Source organism: Corvus kubaryi, unplaced genomic scaffold, assembly GCF_017639235.1.
Source record: "Corvus kubaryi isolate FWS band 111438036 unplaced genomic scaffold, C.kubaryi_AGA036_p1.0 37322, whole genome shotgun sequence".
Lineage (NCBI taxonomy): Eukaryota > Metazoa > Chordata > Aves > Passeriformes > Corvidae > Corvus > Corvus kubaryi.
The window spans coordinates 4,710,579-4,730,025 of NW_024581101.1; the positions used below are offsets into that span (position 1 = coordinate 4,710,579).

The window sequence follows — 19,447 nt, forward strand, 5'->3', positions numbered from 1 at the left end:
TTGAACACACACTGGTATGGACTGGAAGTTCTGAAATCTTGTGCTACATGTGCTGCAAACAAAATACTTTGTGAAATCACAGCCCTGTAGGCAGATCTTCTAAAAGAATTAGTTGCATTTTTCTCTTGAATGCCTGTTGGTCAGGTGTTTTTTTTGAGTTACGGATTCACTGCCTTTAAATGAGCCAGCAATTACACATACCTTGGAAATGATCTGTAAAAACCAAAAAGGAGTTTATGACAGCCAGACACCACTTGGAATAGTATGTCCAGATGTTATTCTACTGGTAATTTTCGGAATGTTAGTATCAAAAGTAATTATGAAATGAATTAAAAAAACCCAGTAGAAATAAAGGATTCTGGTGAGCAGGCAGGAAAAACAGCATGCATTTCCTATAGCAGAGGAGGGCCAGGAAGATAATGAGAGGGATTAAACACCTTTCCTGTGAGAAAAGGCTGAAAGAATTGGGATTGTTCAGCCTGGAGAAATAAAAGGCTGCAGGGTGACCTTATTGAGGCTTTTCGGTTCCTGAAGGGGCTGCAAGAGGGACTTTGGACAAGGCCTGGAGAGACAGGACAAGGGGGAATGGCTTTTTTCTGACAGAGAGTAGGTTTAAATTCGATATCAGGAAGAAATTGTTCCCTTCAGGGTAGGGAAGCCCTGGCACAGGGTGCCCAGAGAAGCTGTGACTGTCCCTGGATCCCTGGAAGTGTCCAAGGTCAGGCTGAACACTGGGGCTTGGAGCAGCCTGGGATAGTGGGAGGTGTTCCTGCCCGTGGCAGGAGTGTGGAACCAGGTGATTTTTAAGGTCTCTTCCAACCCAAACCATTCCGTGGTTCTGTGATACTCAAAGATGCATCACAGAGGAAGACTGGGGAGATGAAGAAAAAGGGAAGAGTGGGTAATGCTGAAATACCAGCAGGGAGGGTGACAGGCTCAGCAGAGTGGTGCTGCTTTCGCTTGCCTTTCCTCCCCAGCTGTGCTTTGTGTGCCTCATGCTGCTCTGGTTTTTTGTGTGCTCTGGAGATGCTGGGATCTTCTGACCTTTTATAGCAGCAAACACGTGGGGGGACCGCAGCACAGGAAACTGCTGTGCCTTCTGAGCAGGATGGGTCTAGCAGGGCTGACGTGGCACTGGGGGGAATTTTGGGAAGCACCAGCTACAAAACGGATGGGCAGGGCAGCTTGGAGGTGGCAGAGGAGTGGGAGATGATAAGATGTGGAAATCACTTCAGAGAAACAGAAAAGCTGATGCTTTAGTGTGTGTGCTGCAACAGAGTGAAATGTGTTGTTCTGTATTTTGGACAGAAAGTAATCAAAATTTGACAAACTGTGCAACGAAGAGAAAGTTTTTCAGTTGTACTTCGCTTTTGAAACAAATTTCGCCAAGATTTGCTTATTGCCTGTGAGAAGCCAGGCGTGTTTTGCCCGACTCTAGGTAGATAGAGACTTTTTCCATAACAAATTCTAACAAAGAGTAAACTTCTCCCTACGAACTCAGCTGAGTCGTTTGTAGGTATTTAACACATTTTCAGCAGCTCTGTAGCTCCTGGGGAAGGTAACAGCCATGTGTTACAATATTTCCTCACTTTGGTACACTTACCTTACTGCCCCTCTCAAAGGTGTGGAAAAGGTTGCATATAATTTTTGTATTTGGTTTCTTCTGCAAACTAGATAAGAACTGATAAAGTCTTTAAACTAAATAACATATTTTCATGGTGTTTTGTTTTTTTTTTTTTTTAATATCCTGACCCTCACTAAGACCCCTTAAAACAGTAGAAAACAAAACTTTGTATAAAATATATTTTTGCACTTTGGATTCAGTGGAAGCTTTGTAAAGCAGGATTTGATTTATTTAAAGCAAGACAGTGCTTTAATTACCACACTGATTAGCACTCCAGTATTTTTTTTTGCCTGCCTGCATTTTATCAAGGTGTACCTGAATAGAAAATGACTTCTTTATATGTAACTGATTCATGGCACTGCATCTTCAAAACTTTCTGGGTCTCTGACTTTCTCTACGCTGTTTGAAATAAAAAGGCAGCAGTTTTACTGTTAATAGAAAAGAGGAGACAGTCACGCAGAGCATCTTGCTGCTCCCCAAAATTGCTGTGCAAGGCATTATAAAAGACTCTGTTTCTCTGCTGAGATGCCCCTAGGTGACCATAGAGGGAGTGACATTAAGGTTTCACATGATAAACAAGGTTTGCTGTGAACAAGGGGAAGAGGGAGAACTTAGATATTATTTAACAATAGAAGAAGATTCATTTAGAGTGGGAAATAGGTAGATTGGGGAAGAGGGTGGCATAACACTGATGGTAGGAGTTGGTAGAAGGCACAGCTAAGACAAGAAATGAATGGCCAGAAGGAAATCCAACCATTTTTATCTCATTGAGATAACTACTTTAAGTATAAATGGGAAATGATAGGGAAAAAGAGCTGGGCACTCATAAATAGAAGTAGTCTGTGAAAACAGTAGGATGCAAGAGCAAATTGTGAATTGAAACCTGAATAAACAGTGATTTCTGATTGGGGATAAATCTACAAATACCTGTGTTCTGGTTTAACCCTGGGGCAGCTCAGCTTCCAGGGCTTTGTTCACCTCTTCAGGGCAGTCCCATTGTTTACAGACTGACATAAAATGTACATTGTGTCAGGCAGTGCCACCATGGTGGTACAAATACCTACATGCTGCTGTTGATTACACTGTTCCAGTACCCTTACATTTGAGCTCAAGGCAAGCTGATATTTAGTATAACCTGATTAATACACTTAATATTTACAGGTGTCACAGGCCTCTGCTTTGACTGCAAAGATTTTAGTGTGAAGCATTTCTTTGCTCTCTTAAATGTTAAAAAGCTGAGCTGGTTCAGAACAGGTTTTGAATAGAATTCCAGCTCAGAGTGCTTCCAAAAGGATTCATACAAGCACATGTTTTAAATAATATTTTTTAATTGATTGCTTAGCATTTCTTGTCAGCTAGGTATACCATGTACACTGAAGTTGTAGAGGTGCAACAGGAACAGAGCATTTTCTTCTGTGAGCTCATGCTGTGTGCTAATGGTTTGTTCCTTGAATCTGGTACAGTTTTGGGGAAATTAGGCCGGTGTTACTGTTACAGTTCCATTCCTCTTACCTATTACGGTAATTTTGCTGTATTTACCTATCAGAAGCAGCTGATGCATTCCTTCTAGAATAATACAATAATCTCTTTGTAGCTGTCAGTTCATACCTCTGTAATCTGACAAAATAGATTCCTGCTCAGTCTCACAACATGTCAGTCTTGCCTCTGATGAGGAGAGTTTCATCTTGCTGCTCTAGATCATCTTTGTGATGCCTTTCAATAGAAGATATCCCTTTCTTGCTGATACAGTTTGTCAATTCCATGACCCATGGAAGATGGAAATCACAGTTCTTCATCATGCTTCAAGCATCATATTTCATATTTGCAGCTGGGTATTTCTGAGCCTCACAGCAGTGTTGGATCAAGTAACTCCTATCACTGTCAGGATCAGGAATGGAAGATGTGTTTTATGAAGAAATAAATCTAGGAAGGTAGTTGAAATTATAGACTGAGACTACATTTGCAGCTAAATATGTATCAGAAAGTCATATTAATGACATCTTTGTTGATAATCCTGTTGGAAGCAGTGATACAAATCTGAAAGTCAAAAGCTGTAACAGTGGAGGAGGCCAACAACCTTTCTCTGGTCTGTTTGTGTTTCAGTGCTGCACCAGTACCACCTGTGGGGTTCAGTACATAGAGAAAAAAGGAGGACAGAGTGGTTAATGTCCCTGCAAACAGTGCACAGTGACACAGACTTCAATTTTCTGCTCACCAGACCAACTTCACTGTCCCAAACACGAGCTGCTTGAACCTCTCCTTCCTGTCCTTTTTTATGCTGCCATTCCTCCCGGTGGGAGCTGAGGCAGCCACCCTCCCTTTTACTCTCAAACCATGTTCCACAGCCTGTCACACTGGAATTACTGGGGATTAAAGTAACGTGGATGATTCTTTGTGTGGGCTTCAGCAGCGTGAGGACAGGGAAGTGGTGTATTGGCCCTTTCAGTAGGTCACAGGAAACCTGGGGTGCTTCTTATCAACATCTGCATTCTGTGAATAAACTGCCAACACAGAGCTTTTTTTCTGCATGTAAACAGATATTTATGAATATTGTCAGAACTTACTGAGTGTTGTAGTTAGACACTAATACAATTACAGAATTTCAACTTAATTTTTCCTAATTTTTCTACAAATCAAAAATTATTTGTGACTTTATTTTAACCCTCTTATAGTGAAATATTCTTGCACTTTCTGATTTCTTTTTTTATTAGCAACCCTTTCTAGAAATTGTTTAAGGGAAATATGGCTGAATTGTGGAATATGGCTAGTCAAGATTCCAAGAATATTTGTTTTACCGATTTATATTTATTCAGGAAAATACATGATTCAGATAGGAGATTTCTTGACTTCCTCATCAGACCAGAATAATAACTTTATTATTATTATAATTATTATTATATAAATTATAAATTATATATAAATATATATAATATATAAATTATATATTATATATAAATTATAAATGATTATTATAATTTCTCTCTTCTTATCGAGGAAACACTGGTTGTTCAGTGATATGTCAAGACTAATTGCCACAAAAATAAAATTACACTCATATTGATGTTACAGGTAACAATAGTACTTAGGTACCTAAAACAGAGAAATTATGTTCAACCAGATCCTAGATGTAGCGCTGCTTACAGACAAGGTGAAAATAAGATGCATGTTGAGAAAGCATTTGAGGGTTGGTTTTTTTTGGCTTTTTTTTTTAGTTATTATGGGTTTCTTTTCCTTCTCATTGTCATGTAGCTTAGACTAAGATTTTGAGTTTCTGCTTGGAGAGGGGGATGGTTTGTTTTTCTTACTTCACAATCCTCTGGAAAAATTCAAACCTCACCTGGATGTGATCATGTGCAGCTGCTTTATCAGAGGGGTTGGACCAGGTGATCTCCAGAGGTCCCTTCCCACCTCACCCACTCTGTGACTCCGTGGTCTCATCCCGCACAACTTTTCAGGACGGGCTGACTTCTACCCTCACTGGGATGTCTCAGATGGATTACACTGCAGACATTTGTGGGTCAGTACTGTTTCTTCTCACCCATTTGGTGTGCCACCATAGAAGGGGAAGTTAATGGATTTAGGGAGCTCAAAAATAGATTGAGGAAGTTTTTTTGCTTTGGAGTTGTGCTCCAGTCAAGCTCTAAGGTCACTCTCTAGTGCTTCTAATTTAATAAATAGGGAGAGCTGGACATGTTGTCTTTCTAAGGTAATTTTTGGCTGCCCTTTAAAAGAGGGGGTTTTTTTATGACAGACAGTGATGCTGAGTACTTTTGTCCCAAATCCACAGTGGCAGCGGGGGAATTGGTCAGACCCAAAACATCTTTCTTTCCCTTTTTCATTTGCTGATAGAAGTGTTTTGGTTCTTCAGTTTTTTCACATGGATCCTCCTCCTGGGTGCTTTTCCACCCGAGATGTGGTTAATTACCAGCTGAAGATTTTGTGCATAATAAGTCTATTTTCATTATTTTATGCTGTAGTTGAAAATTCACCTTCTTCCAAATCCTCCACCCCATTTACCCATTTTTCTTGCTATCCAAAATATCGAAGTGTATGATTCTTTAGAGAAGGTTTTTTGCTAGAATAAAAATATTGCTCAGTAGTAATTTGTCTGGAGAGATCTGAACAGACAAGTGGTCATCTGTGAACACTGTTTTGAAGAAGTCACTGGGTCTGAGCTTTAAAAGGGAAAAACAGCTGATTTGCATTCCTACAGCTGTGATTTAGTGTCTGTGAGGAGATAAAACTCTGCCTCTGACTGGTGGTAGTGAGTCAAGAGTCAAGGTAATTGCCTCTTGTTGGTTGATACAAGGCTCCTTTAGGGTGGTTTATGGCATTATTGCTGTAAAACTGTCAGGTTCCGTTATCCTGACGTCCCTTTGGGGATTGAATGAGGACTGGAGGAGAAAGTCTTGTTTCCAGGCACAGCGAGTTCAGTGAGTTAGGCTGAGGGACAAGTTGGTGTCTCTGTGTGCATTGGAGGCTCTGATTTTCTCACTAGCTGTCACGAAACAATAATATGTAACGTAGCATGTTTCGGAGTGGGGAGGATGATGGACTCAAGCTGCGAGGCACGAATCTGTCAAACGCAGAGCTCCGCTTCATCTGTCTTAGCTGAGCACTCTTTTGCTGATGTCCAGACGGATCAGTTCACTGCTTAGCACAGATGTGGGGATGCTTTCTGAGCACAAAAGGCTCAGGGTTTGTTTACACGCTCCATGTGTGTGGCAGCACAGAGAAAGGGATGTTTTCCCAGCAAACATCGAGAAAACAATTGTGTCACTCGTATGAAATTGCCAATTACATGATCTATAATGCTCTCAATGGATAACCACAACAAAAGGGCTAAAATACGCCTTCTAAATGAAATTATACTTTGGCTTGCATAGATGCATGCTATTTCAAGCATGCAGTGCCACGTGAAGTTACAAAAGGTAACGAAAGGGCGCTCAGGACAGATTATGCTGCACCCTTAATCTTTTTCCTGCCTCAAAATCTACCATATTTTAAAGGTGTCACAGTTTTGTACATCACAAAGGAAAGAGGTAGGAGCCTTTTTCAAATGCTGTAGAAGTTACTGCCATGGTGCTGAGGCATTATTTTTACATATTCAGTGTCTTTATCTGTGATTAAAGATACTTCTCTTTGTCCTTTATTTTATCTTTAAAGAATGACCTGACACAGGTGTCTGAATTTCAGACCATTTATTTATAAATTATGTAATTGCATCTGCTTGATAAACTGGTCATCACCAATGTATCCAACAGGATTTAAACTTTTGTGGTAATTTTTATAGTTTAAAAGTTTGTCGCTAAACTCAAATCTTTTATTTAATAAGAACCTTATTACTAAAGTCAGCAATAGCTGTCACCATCCAAGCATGAAATATATTACATTTGAAGACCATTATTTTTTCAACCAAATTAAAAACAATTATCACAAATTCTATGAGAATATCAACTAATTGTTACTGCATGTACTGTAAAATTGTAAAAAAATCCATTGTAATTCTTGTTTCAGAATAATTTTGCAAGGTTTATTTGTTTCTGCTTCCTTTACTTATGGTAATGGATTCATCAATGCATGGCTTACTTGTATTTTGAATGGCTGTCATGAGAAACCGCAAATTAGGTTTCCAGCAGATCCTAGTATTACTCTGATAATTAAAAATTCCAACTTATTAAGGAATAGCTGTCTTTTTTCACATGTACTTACGAGGTTATCAAAAAATTCTACTATTTTCAAAGTGCTGAGTGAAGAAAAGAAAAAGAAAAGGTGAATTTTAATTGCAAAAGATTTTTCTTTTGTCCAGCTCACTTTTCTAAGACCTCTTCTTTTGGGAGGGGTGAAGATTTGAAGATTTCCAATTTTTAGGATATATTTTGAAAATAGGAGAAGTTGTTTCAGTTTTTCCTGGTTTAAGTTGTCATAAAATACACAATTAAAATATTAAAGTAGCTTTTATGATAATAATGTGTTCTTGATTTTCATTTTACTTTTACCTTTCTAATATTGGATTTTAGTAATAAAGATTTAAATAATCCTAGCTAGTTCTCCCCCAAATACACTGTATATAATACTTTCTTTCCTTTCAGGGGGAAAGAGCTATCAAAGAATATATTTAAATCAAGTGTCAGCTATGGTTCATGGCACTTGACTGCATTAGTACAGTTATTTCTATTCCTGAAATAAAGGTGTATTGCAAAATAATTTATATTCTCTAACCCAGAAACATAATTGGCCTGAACACTTCAGTCCCATAGAGCTTTTGAAGCTGGGACATGTAGCAAAGACTATTTCAGACAATTCTGAAGAAACAAAAAGAAACATTGCTAAAAGGAATGAATTCTGAGTCATCAGCTGTCAGTATTGAAATACATTTTTCTCTCATTGTGCTGTAATTGCTGGCTCTATTAATGTGATGTATTCTTGCTTCAGTTATTGCTGATGTTCCAAAGTTGAATAATTGTAGTTTTTTCTCTGCTTTTTCAAGCAAATTGACGTTTTCTGGGTTTTTTTCTTTTCTTTTGAGTCAGGATATTCCTCTGTGCTTTTCAGACTGGGATATTATGTGGATTTTTCACTGTGAGAATACATTTTCCTCTTCATTTTAACCCCAGCCATATAATTTTTATCCTCATTTCCATTAGGGATTTTTCAAGATAATTTGTTGCAGCAGACTTAAAGGTATAAACAAATGAGTAACTTCTATGTTGTTCCTCATCCTGTTTCCCATCTAGTATCAAAAATAGTACTCTGGCACTTATATATATGTTTTTGTGAATTGGACTTCGTTGGGAAAGCCAAGAAATATTGTGAATACCATAATTTGAAAGTCAGTCTTAAAAATAGACCCTAGAACACTTATAGAACTTTCCTGCTTTCCAGTGTTGCCCACTTTTTATTGTCTCACATAAATGAAGTATTCGTCCATGGTGAATATCCAAGATACTTACTATGCTTGTACAGTATCACAACTTGAATGAGTCCCTTGAAGTTTCCAGATTACCTGCTTCCCTGTAAGATTCTACATTAATGCTTATTTTTAGACTCTGAGGTATTTCAGTAGTCATCCCTCCCTCATAAAAACCTGCCATTTGAATAATTCAAACCTTCAACTGCCAGCGTCCTCCAGAGCTCCAGCAGCTCCGTGTCTAAGTGGACCTTTGGCAAGGCTAAAGAGAAAAACCTGTTAGTGTGTGTTTTAATATCTGTTTTAATATCTCCTTCTGATAGTTTTATTATTCATGTTTTGAAGTGCATTATGTTAAAATGTTATGACCTTTCTGGACACCTTCATTTATCATCTGAGCAGGACTTTGGTCTTTTCAGTCTTTGCTTGTTGCTGTTTTCAAAGTCTGTGGCTTCCTCACAAGGGGAAGAGGAGGGGCAGGCACAGCTCTCTGGGCCTGACCTAAGGATGGCCTTGCAGGATGAGAATGAGTTTCCTCTGATCTTGTATCGGTCTCCAACATTTGAAATCAGATGCTTGGGAGAGATTGTAAGAACAGCACCAGCATATTTTCCCAAGCTGTTCCTGAGCTTCTGCTGATGCATCACTGCCAGTTTGAGGCTCACAGATTTCTTGCCCAGCAGTGGTGATTCTGATAGTCTTGTCTGTCTGGGTTTTTGTTGGTTTTTATTTTTTTTTAATATGTGCAGTTTTTCCAGAGGTATTTTGAACCTATTTGTAAAAATTCTAAATTTTAAAATTTAATTGTTCAGAATATTGGCAAAGCTTTAGATACTACGATGTGTGATGATCACTTGTTTTAATTTCTGCTTACATCAGTCCACTGGTGGCATTCTTATACTATGAAAACAGCCCTGTCTGTGAAATGTGTTTTGGATGCAGGGATAAAAGAATTCAACTTTGTTACTTAACTTAAAAGTATATACAGTTTTACAGGCTCATGGGGGAGATCAGAAACTGGGCAAAGACATTCTCCACAAATATGCATGCCCATTGCATTACATTAAGTAGAAATAAAATTAATTTGGTTTATATTTAAAATGTGTATATGCTTGAGCTAAAAGGGGAGTAAAGGTCGGACATACAAAATTTGTTCTGCTATGCAGTGGCAGAAAACTTTGCACTACGAAGGAATATGGTTTTCTCCTAAGTTTTCCTGTGTTAAGGAATTGGAGGAACAGTCAAGCCTTTTTCAGAAGTGAATTTGCCTTTGTGGAATTAAAACCTGTGTGGTTTTATCCTTCCACATTATTTGTTAACTTTAATGGCAACTTCAAAATTATTTGATGATGGAGTGTATGATTCAGGGCTCCAGCTGGCTGAAAATCTCTGTCCCAGGCTTGAAACCTTTCAGTCAATGGTGTGTCTGTGGCTGTTGAAATCCTATCTTAACATCCAGAGGGCTGGAAGAAATGGTAAAACCATCAGTCTCCTCATCACTCTTGTAATATTCAGATAATACTGAAATAGTTCCTGCAAACAGGAGTGAAGTCTTTCAGAATCTATTTTGAATATTGTTTTAAGGTTTAACTGCATATTTGTCACAGCACAGCATATGCTTCAGGCTACTGAATTTCACAAGCAAGGTAGCAAAGAAAATTCCTTTTTTGTTACTCATTGCCTCTAACAAAGACCTGACTAACAGTTATCCACAGTGGATTTTTTTTCCCTTTTTATTTTTTTTTTTCTTTGTATACTTGTGAGTAGAATAAGTTTATCCATCAGGAAAGGTTTTAGTAGCTTGTATTATGTTGATCAGGAGCTTCTGCCATGATTTGCATTTGAAATATTGAGCATCACTGTAAATCAGGAGACAGAAGTTCCTGCTGCAGTGCTGTGTGCACCTGGATCTGGCATCACTGAAAGCTAAAGAGATGCTTTACTCTCAGTATTACTGTGGAATGATGGGTTGGCTTTTCCTGCTGGGCAGCTGTTGGAACTAATCAGATTGTGCCTAAGAGCATAATAAGGAAAAACTTTAATAATGCTTAGCCCTCTTGGAAGCTCAGTGGCTTCAGCTGTCACACTCACTTTCAGTAATTTAGGTTTGCTGTTTTGTTAAAAGCCATAACGCTGGATTTCAAAACAGATTTCACTTAATTTTACATTTCACCATGGGTGCTTCCACATATAACCACAGTAGGCCTCTTCTTGTGTTACCAGTAAAGTTAATTGAGTGTGGAAGCAGAGCTTTGACTCTGTAGGTAGAGTGCATAAAAAATATAGTTTGATGGTGTCACCTGAGGATTTGAAGATAGTGCTCTATATTGTGAATCCACGTAACAACAGAAACCTATTTTATTGTAGTGAGCAGATTTCTGTGAGCAAGTTGACTCAATCCTGTTTTGGAGAGTACTTGTTTTGTGTTCTTTCGGTGTCTGTGAACCTGATGTCTAATGACAGATGTAGTATTTGGTAGAACATCCTAGGCATGTTTTAAAAATAGTAACATGCCCAACTAAATTTTTGACTTCAGAATCAACTCTGTGTTTAGCTCACTGCTTTGTAAACATAATAAACTGAATTTTTGTTCATAGCTTAATACCTTAATATGCAAGAATCCTAACAATATGCTAAACCCCTTAAGATAAAGAAATAGAAAGTAATTAAGTGGACAAATCAAGGTATAGATGAAGGCTTTGTGTATAAGTTGAAAATTGTTTAAAGACTGTTTAAGATAAATTGTTTGAGCTGTGCTTTATTTTCCATGCTAATGGTCATTTTCCCAGATGATGGACATAAGTTAATATATTTTGCTGGATTTCAGGATGAAATATTTTAATGGTTTTGGTTTGGTAGATTTGGTTGTATACATCATGTTTTTAGAATATGAAGGCTAAACTTCACATTGAATTATTCAGAGCATGTTACCATCCCCAGAGGTTGCTTTCTCCCAGGCCTTTTCCTGGTTCCAACCTGCGTGTGGCTGAGAGATGCTGTCTTTGCTAGCAAGTGTCTCAAAGCTGGATGAAGGCTCTGGGCACTGTGCTGGGTGTTTAACCGGGGGTTATGATCAGAGTGGAGAAGTTGGGAGGAGTCCGGGGGAAGTTTTCACTTCTTGTTTGCCACCCTGACGCCTTCCTGGCTGAAACCCCAAAGCTGTTCACGTTTTTCACGGAGGAAGAGGCCTCAGGTCCAATTTTTGTGTGTGCCTATTACGGAGTTTTATTGTACCACAAACAATATGTGAGCTGTTGTTTGGGAACATCTGTTTTAGGACAGTGATTGAATTCACCTCAGGAAAGTACTTCACGTGGACCCAGACCTGGGAAAGCTTGGTTTTTCCCTATGACTTGGGTTGTATGAGTTACTGGGCAGAGATGGCTTCGCCTAACTTTGTTTAATTTGCTTTTTCTGGAATAGCAGAGTTTGTGAGAGGGCAGTCACGTTGCTAAATAACTCCTGAGCTTTTACTTACTCTGGCATTAACCTTGCTGTGGACGTACACCCATCACTCACTTCACTCCTAGCGTTAACCGCTCCACGTTCTTCCCCATGAGCTGTGGGAGGGTTTGTCTCAGTTCACAATTTATTGGAGGATTCACGCTACCTGGTGAGACTAAGCTAGATCTTTGCAACAGGAGATGGGTATTATATTTACCTTTTCAAGCTGGTGTTCTTCATGCTTAAATATTGGCTTATGTGTTCTATGGTCTTACGTTTTTCTTTGATTTTTTTTTTCCTTTTGGAGGAAAAATCCCTGCCCATTAGCCATAATTTTTAGTGTATATTCATGACTGAACTGCTATTAGGGAATATAAACAGTGAACAAAAATTGAGCAGAAAAGCTGGAGGGGAATGATGGGTGTTTGGTGTTTCCCTTGTAAACATGCCATTCCAATATTTTAAATTTATTTTCTTGCTTGCAAATCAGTTCTATCAATTCCATCTCTGATTTTAAGACCGAGAAGTAGTTCAAGTGTGTTCAATTAGAGTGAAATTGGAATTTTATTTTTGTTTTTAGAAGGGAATATATTCTTGAGTAAAAGTATATATTGAAGTATAAATCAAATACACTTTTAAGATTTTTGATCCCAAACTCACAGGGAAGCATTTTCTCGGAATATAACTCATTAACTGGAAGCTCAGAACAATTTATTTGCTAGAACTTTCAATACACACAGGTAGCAAGAGATTTCTTTTCGAAATTGACTTTCAGACTCGAGTTGCTGCCTTACAGTAAGGAAATGTTTCTTCTTTTTTATCTTGCACTTGTTCTAGTGAGTCAGATAAATAGGAGTCAACTGGAGGAGGAAGAATTTCTCTTCCTGAGAAACCTAGCACCAGAAAATACATTTTTGGTTTATCCCCTACTCTTCTTGATCAGTATGGTGAAAAGAGTTTTATTCACTGAGTTTCAGAATTCGGTGTCTCTGGAATATTTTTAGTAGTGTCACTCTGTATGTCTTCTCAGCTGCTGTCTCCCATTTATTACTCTGAAATTGCAGTATTATTTATTGTCTTCCCATGTGCACTGAAGTGGCATCTTGCACTTGCATACGTCACCTACTTTTACAGTTTAATGTGGGAATCTCACTGTTATTCTCTGAGAGTAATAAAAAAAGGATAAGTTTTCATTCCTCGAAAAAGTATAGCTTTATTTCTTTCAAAAGCAAAACTGATCCTGTGGCATTTAAATGTCACACACACATACTCCTTATTTTGATTTTTACAAAACCCTGCAGAGTGGAGGCCTTGAGAGAGGCTTATGATCAGGTCATTTCTGCAGTATTTGTGACAGGTCTAGAATTCCAAAAGCCTGCTTGTGGAAACTGGAGGAAATCTGTTCCAAGTGGAGGATGTAAACTCTTTTCTGCTAGAGTGTTTTTCTTCTCATCCTGTTATATTTTTGCCCACATGGGTTGTGAATTTTCTCCATTAAGACTGGATTTTTTAATCAACATTCATAGAGCAGTGACACATGGACATTAAAGTGCCATGCCTGCACATGAAGGAATGTCCTTGTGTTTTCTGGAAGTGCGGGGGGTTCCATGTATGTGAGAGATGCTCCTGCTATTCAGATGAAAGTTTTGTCAGCAATTTTTCCTAGAAATGTAAGCATAAAGGGAAGATACTGTGATTTTGCTTCCAGCTGAACTTTAGTTTTGGAAGGGTCTTAGGTCAAAGAAGACAATCTTGCTAAACAACTTGTTGGAAAAGCAACAACATCAGAGGTTAGAATATGGGTTTGTCTTAATGAAGGTGCCGTGTGTTTAAAGATATCATAGACTTTGAATTTGTGTGCATGTATGTGTAAGAGGGAATGAGATTAATTTAATGAAATGAATTTTTAATTTAATTAATGTTGATCTGCAAATATTTGGGCTCCTTTTCAACAAAGCACGAGGATTTCAGTCTGTTTTATATTTTGTTATCCCATTTGCCACAAACCGAATCCTCATGTACCCATGACCGCCAGTTTCCACTGAAATCGCTGCAAGCTGGGGATGCTGCACAGCCCCTGCTTTGGAGCAAAGGAATTTTCAGAACTGTCTGGGCTGTTTGTGTTTTCTGGTGTACAAGTGGCTGTCAGTTTGAATCCCCTCTGCCTGGCAGTGCTGATGTGCTCACGGAGCAGGTCGTGAGCGGGAGGGCACAGCGGGTTCACCCCGCGCCAACACCGGCAGCGCTCCCCCCAAGCTCCAAATGTGCCACTGGGAGCTGAGACACTGCCTTTGGCTGTTGAGGCAAAATGAGGTTGTGATTTAGGAGCTGTTCTGAGCAGCAGTGCAGAATTGTTAGTGCTTCCCTCCAAAGGCACAGTGCTGCGTTGGAGGCTTGTACTCATTTATTTCTCTTTCTCGCAGGTCCTCGGTTCTGTGCCTGTTCTCAGCTAGGAAATAGAGCAAATATGTAACTGTCACCTTGTATAATGCAAATATCAAAATTCACTTGTTGGATGTATTGTTGCCTGATATAAATCCTAATTTTTTTTTTTCCTTCATTATATATCTATAGTGAGACTCCAAAGGCAGAAACATACTGAAAGGCAAGTCAGACGTCTGGAGCTTTATCATGGGAATTCAGAGCAAAGCTCAAACATGTTTAATACCTTAATCTGAATATCCTCAGGGTGTTGAAAATGTAGCTTTTTGTTCAGTAGGATGTCTGTGAATATTTCTGAACAACTATAATGGAGGAGATTAAGAGGGGAGGTTGCCTCCCTGGTTGTTACCTGCACCTGTTGACCTCCCTTGTTTTGGTAAAAGTGTCTCTAAATGAAAGAACTTTGCTTGAAGTTTAAAACTCTAAAGTCTAGCTCCCAAAGTTACGTTATAATGCTTGGTTTTTAAAGTTCAAAGTTCTAAAGTTTAATTTTAAACATGATTGTTAGCTCAGAAATGGCTGCCTTTTTCAGACCAGCTACAAACTTTGGACAATTGATAAAAGTGTCTCTGTACTTCAGTTTCCCATCTTTAGTTAGTGTACAACTATTTATGTAGCAGGAGTATTGTGAACATAAATTCCTTGCAGTTTTGTGGTGCAGCTGTGTATTTTTCTGAAATATGTAATTGTATGTCTACAGTGCATTGTGAAAGACCCCTCAAGTAATGGCCCAGTTCCTTGAAAGCCATTTCTTGGTAATTTTGTGTCCTGTTAATGCAGCAGTCTGGGTTCACCATTACTCCCACCCTAGTTTGTAGAGGTGGATGAAGTGAATTTCTATTAAAAGAAAATATACAGGTTTCTGTTTTGCTTTAGGTTTTGGTTTTGTTTGCTTGGTTTTTTAAATTTTCATCCGTGTTTGAAAAGATAAATTAGATTTAATTACGAACCCACAAACAATTCAACTTGAAACAACATTTCAAAGGCCAAAGATGTGCTATAGAAAGAGAGTTATTCATGAAATCTGGTGCAGTCTTGAAAATGTGAAGTGTATGTGGGTTGCCAATTTCCAGCTCCTCCTGTTCTCTCCCTTGTAAAGCTTGTAGTTAAAAATATTAACACTTTTAAAGTATGGAGTTTCAGGCTTGCTTAAAGTGTAGACTGAAGAAATAAGGCCAGCAAAAAAAAGTAAATAAATTAAAAATATAGTTTTCCCTGTCTCTGATTGTTTCTCCTCAATGGAGGTGAACATGATCCAATAAACATGGTCTGACAATTGAATGCCAAGAGCTGAGTAGGATGAAAAAATGTTCCATCTCAGAAAAAAATATGCCTATCTCATATCTATCTATCTTAGAAAATAAAGTTGACAATGTTTAGAACATGACAAGATTGAAAAAGGCTCCTTACAAAAGGGGCCAAGTATTCCAAAAAAGTTTAAGGAGACTCCAGCAATGCAATTCTTAGGACTGTTTAAGTGTTGTTGTAGCAACATTAAATTTAACATTAAATTTATATTTCCAACGAAGTAATTTCCTGTAAATTAGGGTAAACCTCCTAGATTTTATTTTTTCTTTTCTTTTTCAGAAAATCGGTATTAAATGTATTGATTGTCCTCATTTTGATTCCGTGTTGTACTTTTTACGTTCCTTTCCAGCATAAGATAGTTCATTATTGTCCTTGTGTTCTGTTGATCCCATCCACAGCGTTGTGCTTGCTGCCTGCTTCATGGGACAAGAGCTGCTTTGTGTGTGCCTGTGGATCTGGAGAGGAAATTTTGGCAGCGTTTTCCATTTATAGGAGCTCTTATGTAATTGGAGGAGGAAAAGTAGCAAGTTATGGTGTAGACATTGCTAATAATATGATGTCCTCAACTTTTACATAGGAATGGAGCTAATTAGGATTCTGAATGCCAAAAATGCACTTCAGGTTTATGCATAATTGGCTGCTTCCAAGTCCTGTTTCTACTGTGGTTCTGAACCTGAAAGTTCAGTTTATTCCAAGCTAAACTTTTTTCTTGCTTTGAAGGAAACCAATGGAAACAGTGCCTGACACTGACAGAAAACCATAAATTGAACAAAAGTCTTAAGAATTTTGGCCTACAAATTAAAAGGCTGCATTGCTTTGACAAAGAGAGTGTTTCAAATCTGTAAGCAACTCTGCATCTGCTGAGGTCTGCATTATAAAAAACTTCTTACCTTTGTAATGTCATTTTTCTCCTTTGAAGTTCTCCCATTCAGTTCATAAGGTAACTGCTGGTACTAATGACACTTATTTCCAGTAACTTTGGGTTGTAAGCTGTGGGATGTCATGAGAGGAGTGACTGTGGAGTCTTTAAGCAGGACAGCTGTCCAACAAATGGTAATTTTCTAGAATGTATGGACAGCAAATTGCACACTGTGTAATAGCAGACAAGGGGCCTTTATGAGAGCTGCACACTTAGGGTAGTTTGGATCTGAGTGCATTCATATGCACCCATTATAGACACATAGATCCATTATCGCCTACCATGTGGAATATTTTGTGTTTAAGGCTTTAACTTGGCTTTGGCAATTCACAATTTCACAACCAAAGTAGCACCTTTGAAAGAAAAATGCAAGTTTAGTTTTCAGCTTTTATAGAAAAAGTTGTCCACTGTGTAACTGTGGTCTGTTTTTCTGCACTAGGAACTGAAGTTGTGCTGCTGTACTCTCTCCTTTGCTGATAGCACAGTTACAGAGCAGTTCTGTATGTCTTGACAAAAACAGGCAAGGAAAAAGTGTCTGGGACCCATCTTGTAGTTCTGCAGAAGACCTGCAAAGATTGTGTTGTTCCATGTGAAATAACCAGCAGTTAGCAAACCTGCATTATTTTCTGGACTTTCTGAAAAGATTTTAAGGTCCTCTGGACTCAAAACTACTTTCCAACCAAAGGTTTTTAATTAAGTGGTTAATTTAATGAATTACTGATTTACTGATGAGAAGCCAATCTTTTAATCTTTTTATTTTTCTTCCTTTTTTTTTTTTAATAGGATTGTTAACGTGATAAATGTGTACTTCTAGTGTGTTGCAATAGCCATTGAACTGAGTTAGTGTAGAATATTAGTAAAAGTTTGAGCTGTGCATGTAGTCTGGCCCTTGACTTCTGTTTAGAATTCAGTTGAGCCAAAGACATCACTTGATGTGTTTGTCATTTACAGTGCATGGAGTATGGATAGTAAGTGTAGGGTGAAGCTGTAGACACAAAACAATGAGCTGTCTTTGCTCCTGTGGCTTTCTCTGGAGGTTCAGAATCCTCTTTTGAATGAAGATTGAGGACAGTGTTGATCTCCCCTTTGTCAGCTAACAATGGATCCTTGTTAGGCACAATTACATAATTTTTATGTTTTAGGGAATGATCACTGGTAGCCTCTCTTAATGTGAGTACTTTGTATCACAAGCAGTTGGGTTTGTATCGTTATTTAGCACAATATTCTTTCCCTTCCCCACTTCTTTGAGAAATTCCTGCCTTCTGCCAACTTACTGGTCTGCAAGTGTAAGTCCATAGGACGTTTTGAACACATTGGAGCGTCTGTTACCAGCATTAACCAGAAGCTGGTCTGTTTTCCCATTCTTCCCAACAATGTCCAGGCAGTCAGTACCCCACAGATTTAACAGGATCCTGGGATGAAATGCTGTGATACTGCCATATCTGTGTGTAGACTTTTGGTGCACTTTGTCACATCCAGCCCTGTCTGTAACACTTAGAAGCTGCTCTAGCATATCACACTACGTGTCTGTGTGTCATTGATTATGTATTTATGAAACCACCTAAATGCTGCAATTTTTAAAATACTCTCTAATTTTTTATTCACATGACAGCCCAAAACAGCTCCGAAAAGGACATTTGGATCCATTACAAATGACCAGGTAAATATACAGTAGGGAGTGTTCAACATGAAAGTTGCATTATTTGAGAGACTGTGTGCATAAATCCATGGAAAAGGATGTTATGAAAATTGAATAAGGTAACAGAGCTTCTTACTGCCCTGATAAAGGATCTGGTTAGCAGGGTCAGAACATCTTCAAAGCTAATCCAGGCTCTGAGATAGGCATAACCTTGGTTTGCCTCCTATAGTTAGTGTTTAAACAGTATTTTTAAATTTAAAAAGTCAATCGCTCATATTTCTCACCCCCATTCTTCTGGGGTAGAGATATTGATGCAGCAAATTATTTATACCAGCCATTTTAATGGCCAAAGGTACTCTGGAACTGTTAATTATCTGTTATGTTTTTCCTATGGATTCGTGCCCTCCCCAGTGTGCACAAATCCTTCAGGACACTGGGATAATGTGGTGACTGAGGCACAGTTCAGTCCAAATTAAAATCTGACCCTAATGGAAATTTTATCTTCACAGTCCTAATGATGGTAAAGCCATTTACTTCAACATCAATAAATTAATCCTGAAGGTTTTTCGTCATATCTCTCATTTTAGCTCTCAATGTCTTTGCTCATAATGGAGAGAATTAGATATTTATAATCTTAAAAATATATTTCTTGCATGTTTCATCTTATTTTTTGAATGTTTAGAATGTGAGAACTGTCTGTTCTTAGAAAATGTGTTTGTTAATTTGCAGCATGTCACACCTAACCTTATCTCTTAAATAACGTGAAATAGTGTTGCTAGAACTAAGAGACTTCTACTTCTCTGTAATGGTTTTTCTGTGGTTTAAAAAGATGTCTAAACCTGTAAAGAATAAGAAGAAATAGACATGGATAATATTTCTTTCCACAGAACATTATTCAAGCATTAATAATGAACTTGGAAGTGATCTTTGCATTCTTTGCTGTTCTCTAGTCACTCACTGCTGGTGATGGGGAGCTAAAGCACCATATTTTATATCAAACTCATATGCTGTGATGAAAACCCCTCTCCCATACTTGATAAGAAAAGCAGAGATGGGCACACACATGTACAGCCACGTGAATTCAAAGTCTGTGTGAAGTTCTTGTTGTAGTTGTGGGATCTAATGACAGAATAATCAGTGCCCATCTGTCAACTTGTGTGC

The 19,447-nt window shown here is 38.2% G+C and overlaps 1 protein-coding gene across 5 annotated transcripts in view; it reads left to right on the forward strand.

Moving 5' to 3' along the window:
- Positions 1 to 19,447, forward strand: part of PCDH11X (protocadherin 11 X-linked) — a 438,369-nt gene that overhangs the window by 46,204 nt on the left and 372,718 nt on the right. For 4 of the 5 annotated variants that reach the window (XM_042029283.1, XM_042029282.1, XM_042029285.1 and 1 more), the window contains one exon: positions 18,260 to 18,307. The exons of the other annotated variant lie outside the window; for it this stretch is intronic. In XM_042029283.1, the coding sequence (XP_041885217.1) occupies positions 18,260 to 18,307 (48 nt within the window). The remainder of the gene's footprint in view (positions 1 to 18,259; positions 18,308 to 19,447) is intronic. 5 annotated transcript variants of the gene reach the window in all.